Below are 13565 nucleotides of genomic sequence, written 5' to 3'. Positions count from 1 at the left end.
GTGATAAGGAGTTATGACTGATTATAAACTTCCTATGACCAGCAATATGACCAGTCAAGGTCAATCAATAATAGACACTGTGGGTGACGCGGTTATAAATATTAGGAATATTATTTTATACACAACACACAAGCATGAACACTTACCATAGATGCAGTCGTGTCTTTGTTCTGAACCACCATTTCTGCGCAAATTTTTTTAATTCGCATTGCATCACCTGCCTTTACTCCACACAAAACCAAAACACTGATATCCGCTTCATTTAATATAAAACAGTCATTCAACTAGATAGAGAAAGTTTGGAAATCAATGCGATATTTAACATTATGATTTATATGTTTGTAAACGATACTCCCCGGTATTTATATGTTTGTAACGATACTCCCGGGTTCAAACCATTTACTTTATTATGATTTATGCAAGATGCACTTCACTTACTTTTTGATTTTCCAATATAGAAACTGTTGCTTCTTCTGCGCCGGAATTAACGAGTTTCTCCCTCAAATTTTTGTCCATCCTGCCCAAAAACAACACAGCAAAACAGTTTCATTTACAGAATACAATGCTATAAATGTCTTTACAAGCGGAAATGACAGTTATGACAAATTATTTTTAGCTATGATTTTTATTTGTAGATGCACTTCACTTACTTTTTGATTTTCCAATATAGAAACTGTTGCTTCTTCTACGCTGGAATTAACGAGTTTCTCCCTCAAATTTTTGTCCATCCTGCCCAAAAACAACACAGCAAAACAGTTTCATTTACAGAATACAATGCTATAAATGTCTTAACAAGCGGAAATGACAGTTATGACAAAATATTTTTAGCTATGATTTTTATTTGTTTTATTTTGTATTACTTGAAATTGTTTGCTTGTCCTGGTTATTGGGATAAACACTGTTCCGGTACTTTGGAAAGAAGTCACAAGAAGCTTTGTAAAATAACGGCTCTTAAAAATGGACTGAAAAACCTCAAGCTTTTAAGATAAACAAGACAATAAAAGGAAAATTTGCCATATCTACATATACATCGACGCTTACATGCCCTGGCAGTGCAATATATGTGGAGATTTTTCTGCTGAACATCGCAGTCAATTGATAAACCACATTGGAAGGTGTCACAGGAATGATCCAAATTTCCATTGTTTGTGTGGCATAAGTGGTTGTACAAGAACATTTAAAAGTTATTATACTTGGCGAAAGCATGTAAAAAGAGCATTCATCGCAGCCAAATAGTGTTGAGGAGCATACAAACGTAAGAAATAATAATGAAAATGATGAAAATGGAGGCGTAGTATTGGAAGAAAATATCGATACCATAGAAAACACCAGATTGGCTGCATTATATATTCTCAAGATACAAGAAGAGTTCTCGATGCCGAAGACTACTGTTACAAGTATTATAGAAAACACAAAATCACTCATTCAAGACACATTAAAAACGGTGGAAACACAAGTAAAAAGGCGATTAGGTAATGAAAATATTTCGTGTCAAAATGTGCCTGGGATGCAAGAGATTTTTGAAGAGAACAACGCAATAGCCAATCCATTCAAAAACTTGGAAACTGAAGCACAACGACGACGTTTTTACAAAGACAATTTTGGATTAAAGGTATTACATTTTATTAACGAGAACGCAGAAACATATGGTAAAATAATGAAAAAGCTTTTCCTGGACGTCTTTGCTTTTTTTAAACAGGAACCACGTAGAATTATTCTGGGTCAAAAGAGAGTCTTCAAAAGAAGAAATGGTGTATTAGAGCAAATTCAAGTTAATGATGAGGCATATTATATACCACTTTTGGATAGTCTGCAACAGCTTCTAAATGACGACTTCATTTTAGCAGAGGTCAGGTGCATGGTCTTTGAAATTAAATAATAGTTAAGTCAAATATACATTATGGCAAATTGGAAAAGTTGCATTTACGATGATTTCACTTGAGATATTATCATCTTCACAATGATGTTTCTTAGAAGTTATTTCTTTCACCTCTAAATTTTAGGTCAAAAATCCTCACACGAGTTCAGATGGCCTTCTGAGAGACTATTGTGATGGTCATCAGTTCAAAATGCACCCAATTTTTTCGAAAAAAACAGAGGCTCTTCAGATTATGTTGTATTACGACGATTTAGAAACATGCAATCCGCTTGGATCGAGGGCAACTAAACATAAAATTGGTAAAGTAAAATAAATTAATCAAACGCGAAATTATTAAATTAGAACTTTCATAATTACACATATAAATTTTTAGGAGCATTCTACTATACACTGGGTAATATTAATCCCTTAAATCGGTCATCGATGAAGGCAATTCAGCTTCTGTGTCTATGCAAAACGTCTAACATTAAAGAGTATGGAATTGATGCAGTACTAAAACCATTCGTTACTGATTTAAAAAAGTTAGAAAAGGTATGCTCAGCTCATACAGCAGCATAATAAAGTAAACAACTTCACTTTTCCACTTTGGTTTCAGAACAGTGGTCATTCCTTCGACATTAAAGGTGTAGACGAGACCTTCTGTGGATCCATAGCATACACATCTGCTGACAATCTTGGGGCACAGTTGTTAGGAGGATTTAAAGAGAGCGGCAGTGCAAACAAGCCATGTCGATATTGTCTTGCAAGTGCTGAAGAAATGAAAACAAAGGTATAAAAAACATCTCTCATTGCAGCAGCTATCAACTTAATTCAAACTTGAATTAGTTAGTGGTTACTCTACATACAATAACGCAACTATTACTTTTAGTTTCATGAAAAAGACTTTGTTTTGAGAACAAAAGAAAACTATAACACCCATGCTTCTCAAGTTGTACAGTATGGCGAACACTTCAGTAAAGTGTATGGCATCAACCGTACATCAATCCTAAATCTAAGCAGCTACTACCATGTTGTTGGTGGCCTACCACCAGACATAATGCATGACATTTTAGAGGGGGTTCTGCAATACGAAACAAAGGAATTATTAAAAAATTATATAAGAGAGGAACGTTATTTCACTATGGATACATTGAATGAAAAAATTGCCAAATACGACTTTGGATATTACAATGACACCAACAAACCATCACCAATATCAGAAGCAAAGTTATCATCAAATGACAACAGTTTAAAACAACATGGTACGTTGTTCATTGGAAATGCACAATGACTTATAATAATTATTATCGCAATATGTTGATGTAGTTCCAACAGCTAGATAACTGAGGTATGTGTTTTTATTCTAATTGATTGCAGCTGTTCAGATGTGGTGCTTGGCAATTCACTTACCACTCATAATTGGAAATATTGTTCCTCCAGAAAATGACCGATGGAAACTTTTTCTTAGTTTGCTACAAATCACATCTCTTTGCTTTTCACCTGTAATATCAAAAGATGAAGGGGCATATCTTCAAGTCCTAATCAATGACCACCACAATAAGTTCAAGGAGCTTTATCCCCACTGCAGCATAATTCCAAAAATGCATTTTATGGTCCACATTCCTAGTGCTATAATCAGGTATTGTAAAATCAAACAGTAATAGAGTATTCCCTTCAATAGAAATCAAATAGCAAGGTACCATATTTAAAACTTGTAGAATGGGCCCTCTAGTTTGCGCTTGGTGCATGCGATTTGAAGCAAAACACCACTATTTTAAGAAGTTGAGCACTGTAATTGGTAACTACACAAACTTACCATTTACTTTGGCCATGCGACACCAACAATGGATTTGCTATAAGTTGCAGTCTGGCAATCATGAATCAGGATTTCTCGAAAAAGGCATTGAAGTTGGACAAGGTACAGCAAATAATTTAAAGGAGCTATAGCAAGAAATGAGCATGAATTACAAATGTAAATTAAAATTTTTAAATTTAAAGGTCCAACACTATGTGCAGGAGATCATGAGAACTATGACTTATTAAGCAACCAGGATGTCTTCATACATCAAACTACTTCTATTGCCAGGTATACTTTAAAAATACTCACTGAAACTTGAGTGAAATACGCATGGCAAAGCTTTTATCAATAATTGAAAAGGTAATTTTTAAAAAATTCAGGTAAAATGCAGTTATTGCAAATACTTTTTCATGTATAAAGAAGTAAAAAATGTAATTTTAAGAAAAATTTATACAAATAATGACTATTTGCAATTTTCATGATTGAACATTCCTTTTCCTAGTTTTTTTTAGCTTTTGGCAGTTAGTTATTAATGCACTAATTCAATTAAGTAGATTTACAGAACAAAAATACAAATTGTTTTTCTCAATATTTTAGACCAAAATGGATTTCAGTTCATGGTACGAAATTCAAAGCTGGATGTGTTTTGTGGGTTAGTCATGACAAAGAAGAAATGCCATGTTTTGTGATATTGAAAGAGATTTTGGTGGTAGAAAGGAATTTGGAAAGAGCATGGTTCATTACTCAGAAACTTGGAACTGTCAAATTTCATGAGCATTTCAGTGCATATGAAATGGTTGACACAACTGAGCTACAGATAATTAAACAGCAAGAGCTACTATACCCATTGCCACTGCATTTGATTAATATTTCAGTTCATGGGCAAAACAAAATATTTGTGTGTCCAAAATATCAAATACCTGTTATTTAAGGAACAAAACTTTGCATTTTTACGTTGAATTAAAAGGCGAGCATAATATGAATTAAAACATAATCAGAAGCATAAACCTTCTCTAGTAGGAAAATATGTTTCCTATTGAAACAAAACACAACCTCTATTGCATTTGAGTTGATCAAGAGCAACAATCGCAAAGAGAAACGTACTCAAAAGAAAAATAGTCGGAACCCTAGACAGTTAAGATTCTATCTCCAGGTCATTTTGCCAAAATAACCTAAATGCAGCCTTTTCCATAGTACGCAAATATCTTAAATGGTTAGTAATACAAGAGCCTATTCAAAATACAACGAAGTTCAGAACTTCAGAGTAATGAGAGCATGTATTCAGTATTCGTTTACAACTCTTACATTACGTGGTGTTATTTAATTATACTATAAATCAATATATATATATTTAATATACTTACTTTCTTCAAGAAATCTTGGAGAAATAGACCATAAATGCTAATATTCCGACAAAGTGGTTTGGACTCTGTTGACGAAGAAGCATGTTTCTTCCACTCTTGCTTAATTCCGCCATGTTGATTTTAAAACATGCGTTGCACTTGGCATTACACCAAACGCATGGGGTAATTTTACACCCACATGTTGCATTTACACCCAAAGAGGGTCATTGTAAACATTACCATTATGTTGAGGGTAAAATTTAAACCACGGATAGCAAACTACCCAAGATTTTAGAGTAAATATTACCCTTTAGTGAATTACCCATCTGAAGGTAGTAAATATTACCCTAAAAAAAGATAACTTTTACCCCTAAAATTTACAGTGCAGCATCGATGTGACCGTATCTTTTGCGTGTTAGCCGTTTCAATTTCTCTTCGTTATCTGCCCGTTCAACAGTCCATTTTTGAAACTAATATCTCGAATTAGATGTACTATCTAGAGGTCCTAAGTTTGGAATTCCCCCCAGTAAATTAAATAAAGAGGATATATTTTCTGAGTTTGAAATGTTTTGGTCGCAGTTTGGAAAGTTTCAGCCAAATGATAGCGAAGCAGTGCCGGGCGTTAAGAGTAAACTATCAAGTCTTGCACACGCTTATTCTGAATGCAAGGTTGATTCTAAAGAATTTTCTCTTACAAAAGAGCACATGATCGCACTGTCTAATTTGAAAAAGAATAAGAACATTGTTATATGTAAACCAGATAAAGGCTATGGTGTAGTTCTTGACAGAGAAGATTACAACAGCAAAATGCTAAATATTTTGAAAGACAACAACAAGTTCTGTGCGCTTGGAAAATTGCCAGAGTGCGATAAAACTAGTAAATTAGAAAGGAGATTGCAAACACTTCTTCTAAACTTGAAAAAATCAAACCAAATTAATGAAACTTTTTATAATTTAGTCCGCCAAACGGGGGCAGAGAGACCATGTATGTATGGTTTGCCAAAAATTCACAAGGAAGGCGCTCCACTTCGACCAATTTTAGCCATGATTAACTCAGCTCAACATGAGCTATCTGTCAGTGGTACTTTCGCCCGTTTTGGAGAAGTTTTCAACATACGCTTTAAAAGACTCTTTTACTTTTACTGATGAGCTTAAACAATAAAATTTTTCAATGCATTCTAATCTAACATAGTATCTTTCTTTAGTAGCATGGGCACCGCGTCCAGTAGCACTTTTGGCTTTTGTCTTTGGATCAAACAATTTAGTTCTAGTTACAAGTTTTTAAAAACGTTTAAACTTGTTGAGTGAGTTTACTACTTGCATCACATTAATCTTCATTGTTTTTGAGATATTTCAAAACAACTCCTCTTTTGTGTTTTAGGTGATTGGGATGTTTAGTTCATTTCTAAAGATTTTGCACAGACCAAGTTAAAATTAGTTTGCCATCTATACTCTATAGTATTCTATTGATGTCCATAAGTAGCCATAAAATTTTTAATGGGGGAAGAGGGCTCTTTTTCGTCTACACTCTACATATTGAAGTATATGTAACTCTGATTAAAAGATTTTTAATATTTTTGCTTGTTTGTACAAGTCTTAAAAAATCTTACAACTAGTTATTCTAAAAGAGCTTAACATTCGTTACTTGTGCTTTGATTTGCGAGTCATTTCTCTGATAATCGACAGTGAAAAAGATCCACTTATCATTGTTTGGGAAAACCACTTCACTTTTTCCAATGAGCTGCATCCCAAATAACTAGACAAAAACCTATTGTACTTACAAAAAGTCTTATGAAGAAGTAAAACAAGCAACTTAAAAGGCACAGTGCACCCGATTGCAGTCTATTTATTGAAAGCTTCGATGCGATGGGTTTTTATCGCTATATGACAGATTTTAAAATAAAGGAGCGGTATAGTCAATCAAACAGACGTCATGAATATTGAATTATATTCCACCTTTATTACTTGCCAATTATCTGTGTAAGTCACCATTTTGTTTTTCAAACTTTATTCACAATATAAAGCTGTTTAAGGTTTGGAGTGTAATGTGCATGCTTGAGTATCAAGCGAACTGGGCATTTAACAATAAAGAAATTTACAAACACGACGTATCGTTTAAGAAGTCGTAAAAATGGCGTAATTACGATGCAGGTACATTATGTTTGAGCAAATCACGACATTTGCATCACGTCTTCAACGATACGTCGTGTTTGCTAAATATGTCATTCACATGTAGCTACGATTCCTTAAGTAGCTAGTGTGAACGCCGCTTAAATGAGTCCTCGTTTTCTAAACGGGATAATTTTACCGTGCATTTTCATTAATATCCTATCTCAAATAAAATGTTCCTAGCACGCCACTGAACTTTGCGTCCACCCACCATTACTCAAAACAATTTTATTAGACATCTTTTCTGGTAACGACAAAAACCATGCATGATTAGTCCTTAAATATAACCTTATGAGGGCGTTGGCGATCTCTTTTTTGCGTACCTGCTCAATAAAAGGGCGTAGGAACTCTCGAAAACATGTATAATCCAAACTGCTATGTACCTAAAACAGAACAGATAAATAAAATAGCAACAAAAGAAACTAGTAATCAACTTCTTTTTTCTTGCTGTTTCAGGATGAATTGTACCACGATTCGTATGAGAAACGTACTTACGCAATTTTAATACCGTAATTATATTCTTTGACTACACGGCAAACATCATCACCAAACTTGCCAAATAGAGAGCATGGCAAGGCGTCTGGGATAAATGACAAGACCTTAAATGGAAAAAATTATCTGATCAAAATTTAACACGTCTTCAGGGGTCGCGATGGATATTGGGAGGAGGAATATTCATATATTGGTATGTTTTAATTTCGTCCATTTAGCTTTCATCCTTATTCAACCTCCCCCTTAAGTAATCACACATTTAAAAGGTAGCAAAAAGCAACCCCATGCCCTCTATTTACTCCTTACTTTCAGTAAATTAAAAAATCGTAAGGAAGTCAATCTTACGATGAAATGATACCAAAATACGAATGAAATTCAAAAATTTCAAATTTTAACGGCAAAAAAGTAAGCGAGATTAGCGAGATTTGACTCGTCTCTAATCCCTGTGGGCTTGGTAGCTCAACAGGTAGAGCGGCGGACTAGTATTCCGAAGGTGCGAGTTCAAATCTCGTCCTAATCACATGTTTTTCATGTGCATATTAAAAACCGTGTTAGGATTAATATATTATATATTCTCTGATGATGGCTTTGGAATAAAGTCGAAACACGGTGCCATCCAGTAAACTACTTTAGTGGCGAGAATCTCTCGTCCATACGCAGTTTAAAAGAGATTTGACTCGTCTCCAATCCCTGTGGGCTTGGTAGCTCAACAGGTAGAGCGGCGGACTAGTATCCCGAAGGTGCGAATTCAAATCTCGTCCAAGTCACATGTTTTTCATGTGCATATTACAAACCATGTTAGGAATAATATATTATATATTCTCTGATGATGGCTTTGGAATAGAATTATATATATATATGTATTGTGCCGGGAGGGCACATTGTATATACACTTTGTATATTACGCTCACTGCGCGTGCGTAGTTTGAGGACTCTAAGATTGTGTAGAGAGTTTCATATGGAGATGTTCACCGTGTTGGCGATATGCAAAGCTAACCCTTATAGCTTTGAGCACTATGGAGACTCTAACATCGTCCATACAATGTATAACCGTACGATCTGTGTCCCAAGTGCAGGAATCACCATTGCATTGTGGTGATAGCCTGGAGGGCATATTGTATATACACATTGTATATATAAATATAGTTATTTACATTGTTAGAGGTATCAGATTACTGTGAACGTGTAAGTGTGATGTGATGTATATTTAGGGTGAGGTGTTGAGACAAGAAAAGCTTAAGAGTGATGAAGCTGCCTTGAGTTTTAAGGGAAAGTTTTAGTTTGGAGATTAGGAGGCTTTCGTGGATCATGAGATCGAATGGGTCGGAACGTCCGCATCAACCTAAATACGTTACGCCACTGGTATAAGCAGAACTAACTGCTGGTTTATTTACTCCAAATGCTCTTAAAAAATGAAATGAGTAGGAGTTAAGAATTGGATAACTTCTCGTGAAAAAACAACCATATGTGGTTGAAAATAAAGCTGTTCTCATCTAATGCACCAGTGATTAAAGTCAAAGTACACGTTCCCTTCCTTTGCTCTCATCTCACCAGCATAATGATCTCGATATGCCCGGTTCATTCGCGCCATAACGACCATATCATTTTGTGGATTTGCAATAACACCATTACGTTTGAATGACTGCGAACATCCGTAACATGAGCGGACGAGCGGTGAACACAAACCCAAAAGTGTGATTCGGAAAACATTGTCATTACAAATTGTTTAAATCGTTGTTTGTATTTAAGCAAGGAAATTGAAATGTGTTAGCGAGTACTGTTGAGGGCAGGACAGAAGCTGTGCTGGAAATATGTGAACTCTCTTTTTGTACTACATGTTGTTGAGCTTGTTATTGAACTTTAGAGTAGTTATACTCTTGATTTGACAAACCGTGTTTCTACATTGCAAGATGCAAGAGTGCTCTTTTTCCGGCAAGAGATCATTACGTGAAGTTGGTGCTTTATTTCTGTCGACGAGAATTACCGATGACTGTGTTTTTTTACTTTGTTCTCCTTTTCTTCAGACAGATGTTGCCTTGTTACCTTTTCCCCATCTCCTTTGCAGCTGTCACCTGTCACCAACTTATTCAGATTCATTTGCGAACCACTCTTTTGCAACCATTGCAAATACTGCTGTGTGATCTCACATTTTTCGGCTACAGTTGTCGCACGTAACTTTGCCATTTTTTGCCACCGTGACGTAATGTGGTCGAACTGACGTCGAGCTTTCAACCATGGAAGCTTTTGCGTAATCGGACGTTGGTGCTGGTAATATCTATATACGTTTTTCATTTGTTAAGCAATTTTTGCTTTTTCGGCAATATGCGTGAGCATTTCCGGGTTAGCTGTGTTCAGACGACAGATTCTAAATTTCTTGATTGCAGCCTCTTTCTCTTTGTTTGTGTTTCAAAACCACACATTTTATTGGATTTGGAGAAGTTGAAATTTGGAAGCAAGATAGTATGGACCATGGTTAATCAAGGCCGAGTCAACGTCTTGTTTTTGCTGCTTAAGAAGTTTGTTCATCTGCTGGCAGAAATCGCTCATCTCATCGATTCTCCTTAAATCATACGCATCGTTTGATCATTACATTTGCCAATTCCGATACATTGTTGTAAAAGAGTTTTGGTGGATCACCAAGACCAGCGTTTTGCATTTCCTAGCATGCATCGGACGATCATGTCTTTCTGCAAAATGTGAATTGAAGAAAATAATTGAAATAAATAATTTTTAATGCTTCTCAGTGCGGGCATGAAGTATAAGTGATATATATGATAGTGTTGCATATATATGATGGTGTTGCATCCAACTTTTTTAGTAAAGTATGTACAAAACGTTGTTCAGATAATGACAGAGCCCTAACACAGTGGGACCAGCCAAAATATATGGGGTTTTTACAGAATACAAATACTGAAAAATTTGGTCCCAAAACGTTGAAGTCCCCTTTCTCCAGAGTATCACCACATTTTCTTCCAAATTTGTCATAGAGAAACGTTTTCTGTGCTTCTTCTGGTACATTTGATGATTTTAGTTGGTCTTTGCAATTTTCTCAAAAGTGGTTAAAACACCTTAGGTGAATCGCATGCGGAAAACTAAACTGCATTGCTTTATACAGCTCCTCCTCACAGTCTGTCCCTAAAGCAAGAATACCTCTTGTATCTTTACATAAACTTATTAATTTGCTAAAAAAGTAATGGTAGGCGTCAAACGTTTTTGTTTGAGTAATAAGCATAGGCCCAATCATTGCTGGATGTTTTCCACTATTTCGATCGACAACCTTTAGATTCTGCTGCAAAATTACCGTTACGTTAAACTTTGCCAGGTTGAATGTAGGATCTGCCTCCAAAACAGAAAATTGTTCAGGATTACCACAAACTGTAGGTATCTCTTCCAGCTGCAGATCAAAACACAAAACGCATCTAAGATCGGGAACACCAGTGATCTCGCAAATAGAAGGTGTCTCACCTTTGTTTATTTGCTCACGCTTGCATCGTTCCACAAAAATAACAATTAATTGCAATAAAAATAACACATAAGGATTGCATATTTTGGAAGGCCAATTATAGGTTGGTTGCTAATCAAGACATTCAAAAAATAGCTATGAGCACCTCTCTTGCAAAATGCACGGAACAAAGAGTAAATTTTTCTGTCGGAATTTTTTTAGCGCTTGAGAGCAACCCACTGTTTACGTCTTGATTTAGCTTGGAGTATAAAACGGTATAAAATGTCCTGAAATTTCTTTGTCTGTGTTTATGACATTCAAGCAGCCTCCCACAACAATACGGTTTGGAATTTTTCAGTTTTGTTGGCTTTCTGCGTGGTGTTTGCTTTGATAAATAAGCTCACATATTAGGATTCCATATATAAAAGTAGGACCATTGAGTAGGACGAGTTCCTACTGTGACGTCAATTTCATAATTCGCACCAGTCTCATTTGTGAGGTTTTCTCATTTTTTACTTTAAGAAAATCGATGTTTAGGCAATAACAGTGCAAAAACTATAACTCCAATTTGAATTTCGCTTTAGAACTTAATAACTATATTTGATAATAGATTTCAAAAATGTAGTCTTATTTTCTGACATAGGGACTTTGATAAGCGTTTTTCTTTGATATAAGCGTACAAATGTAAAAATGAAAATGTCACTTGCTTTGTCTCAAAATATCAAAAAAATTATTGTCATGTGTTTGGTTTTTCGTTTTTCAAAATACATTTACTAGATTGGTTATTTTAATAGATATTAATACTGAAATACGTGTTGCATGAATTGGCATGAGCTATCATGTTGGCAAGAAAAACTTTCAGCCCTCAGCCTCTTTTCTTGCACCACTTTCAAAAATGCCGCATTTGATTGGTAGCAAAAAAATTAACCCGAGGGGATGATGAAAGACATGCAGTGAATGACTTCGCAAAACACCACCAGGTCAGTACTAGTTTGTGCCAGTTACGAATGACATAAAAAAGTGTCAACAGCTAAAAATAACTTTCGCAAATGGCATTCTGCGCTTCATACGTTAAATTAATACTTCTTCCATTGTCTATCCAATAATTCATGTACGAAAACATGTAGCAATAATAAATAAAGTAATACATTTTCAAAATATAATCATATAGTCGGCTAATTATTAGCAAATAAGAGATCACTGAATGCACTACGAAAGAATGCAATTATATAGGTGATAGAGCTTGCAAATACCCCATGACATGTAATCCATGTGAAGAAGCCTATCCAAACGAGCATTGACACAGATTTGAATTTTTTCTCTTGTGTAGCATACATTTTTGATGTTCATCTAAACGGTATAAGCAGAAAATGATATAATCCTTTTACATCTGAGCGTTGCACTTTTGACAATTTATAACAAAAAAAAACATTCATTATCTAAATAAGAAATAAGAGTATCTCGCTCTACGACTTACCAGCAACTGCTAACGCAATTTACTTTGCTTAACGATCAATGAGATTCACACTACAGAATTCAACCAAAAATTGTAACCTTACCGCATGTTTACAATTTGTCTAATGGATTTTGTAATATTTATGTTTTTGACCGCTGACCGCATATCTCTCGATAGAACTCGCCATAATACCAAAACATTTCATAACAAATACATTGATATAGCCATTAAATTGCACGCCAAGGTTTTTGACTCCTCAGCGAAGGCAAAAAGAGAAAAGCAGCAAAAAATCTAACGAAATGGTTGTATGATTGTTTTAGTCAGCAGAATTGCAACTCTAAATTTGTAATCTGCAAATTTGATTTGAACAATGAAATGCACGGAGTGCGTACAGACACACGTTTTTATATGCATAGTTGAAAAAGTTAAGTTTTCTTGCTATTTAAAAAACCGATAAGAGACTTTTCCTTAAGTTCGTGTGGAGATGTCAGGAGAAAACACTGGAAGAACGTTAGAAAGCAACTTAATTGTCAACAAGCAATAGGCTTTGAATCGATTAATGCTCTCTCTTAACGGAAATATCTTGTTTTTATAAATCAAGACAATATCTAAAAAAGCAAGTCTCTTGCTGAACCAACCAATTTTATGGAGATTAATACTGAGATTATGTAATCAATTTGCCCTTTTTTCCAAAGCAGTGAACATTTTTTTGTTCAATTCAATATCCAGGGGTTGAAAGTGTTTCAGGGACACAAATGACATGCCTGTTGACATTTTTTAAATTGCTAACAGACTGCACTACAAAAAAATGGATTGTTATACAACCTAAAACCTTCAAAAGCTCAGAACTTTCAAGCAAGTTTTCGTCATTTTGCTTTCTTATTTCTTTTTTCGTGTGTTTTTAATTGCTTTTTCTTTTTTTGGTTATTTTATTTGTGTGTTCAGACAATTTTACATCCATTTTTTTCATTGGTGTGTTAACGTTAAAAGCCAGCGTCTTGGTATTA

At 35.0% G+C, this 13565-nt stretch overlaps 2 protein-coding genes and 2 long non-coding RNA genes across 5 annotated transcripts; 2 read left to right on the top strand and 2 right to left on the bottom strand.

Moving 5' to 3' along the window:
- Positions 1–137: 137 nt before the first annotated feature.
- Positions 138–5141, bottom strand: LOC124453193. The gene is made up of 6 exons (XR_006951016.1): positions 5021–5141; positions 3675–3799; positions 3269–3358; positions 651–2628; positions 439–517; positions 138–284 (listed from the first exon to the last, which is right to left on the bottom strand). It is a non-coding gene; the product is annotated as an uncharacterized LOC124453193 (long non-coding RNA).
- LOC124453194 lies at positions 3845–4663 on the top strand. Its single transcript, XR_006951017.1, has 2 exons — positions 3845–4016; positions 4254–4663. It is a non-coding gene; the product is annotated as an uncharacterized LOC124453194 (long non-coding RNA).
- Positions 5142–5563: 422 nt separating the features above from the next.
- Positions 5564–6145, top strand: LOC124453389. Its single transcript, XM_047004208.1, has one exon. The coding sequence runs from the start codon at positions 5564–5566 to the stop codon at positions 6143–6145; it is 582 nt and encodes a 193-aa protein (XP_046860164.1).
- A 406-nt stretch (positions 6146–6551) lies between these two features.
- On the bottom strand, positions 6552–12674 carry LOC124452908. 2 transcript variants are annotated; one of them, XM_047003544.1, is made up of 5 exons: positions 12580–12674; positions 12356–12452; positions 7664–7767; positions 7492–7551; positions 6552–6755 (listed from the first exon to the last, which is right to left on the bottom strand). In XM_047003544.1, exons 2-5 carry the CDS (start codon positions 12437–12439, stop codon positions 6641–6643), a joined length of 363 nt encoding a protein of 120 aa, XP_046859500.1. In that variant the 5' UTR covers positions 12440–12452; positions 12580–12674; the 3' UTR covers positions 6552–6640. The 2 variants fall into 2 exon arrangements, with proteins under 2 accessions (XP_046859500.1, XP_046859499.1); XM_047003543.1 differs by having other exon boundaries at positions 7492–7543.
- Positions 12675–13565: the final 891 nt, after the last annotated feature.

The sequence above is a fragment of the Xenia sp. Carnegie-2017 genome, unplaced genomic scaffold (assembly GCF_021976095.1).
Source record: "Xenia sp. Carnegie-2017 unplaced genomic scaffold, XeniaSp_v1 HiC_scaffold_25, whole genome shotgun sequence".
In the NCBI taxonomy this organism is placed as follows: domain Eukaryota; kingdom Metazoa; phylum Cnidaria; class Anthozoa; order Malacalcyonacea; family Xeniidae; genus Xenia; species Xenia sp. Carnegie-2017.
The sequence above is the reverse complement of the archived record's forward strand: the minus strand, read 5'-3'. Positions and strand labels throughout refer to the sequence as shown.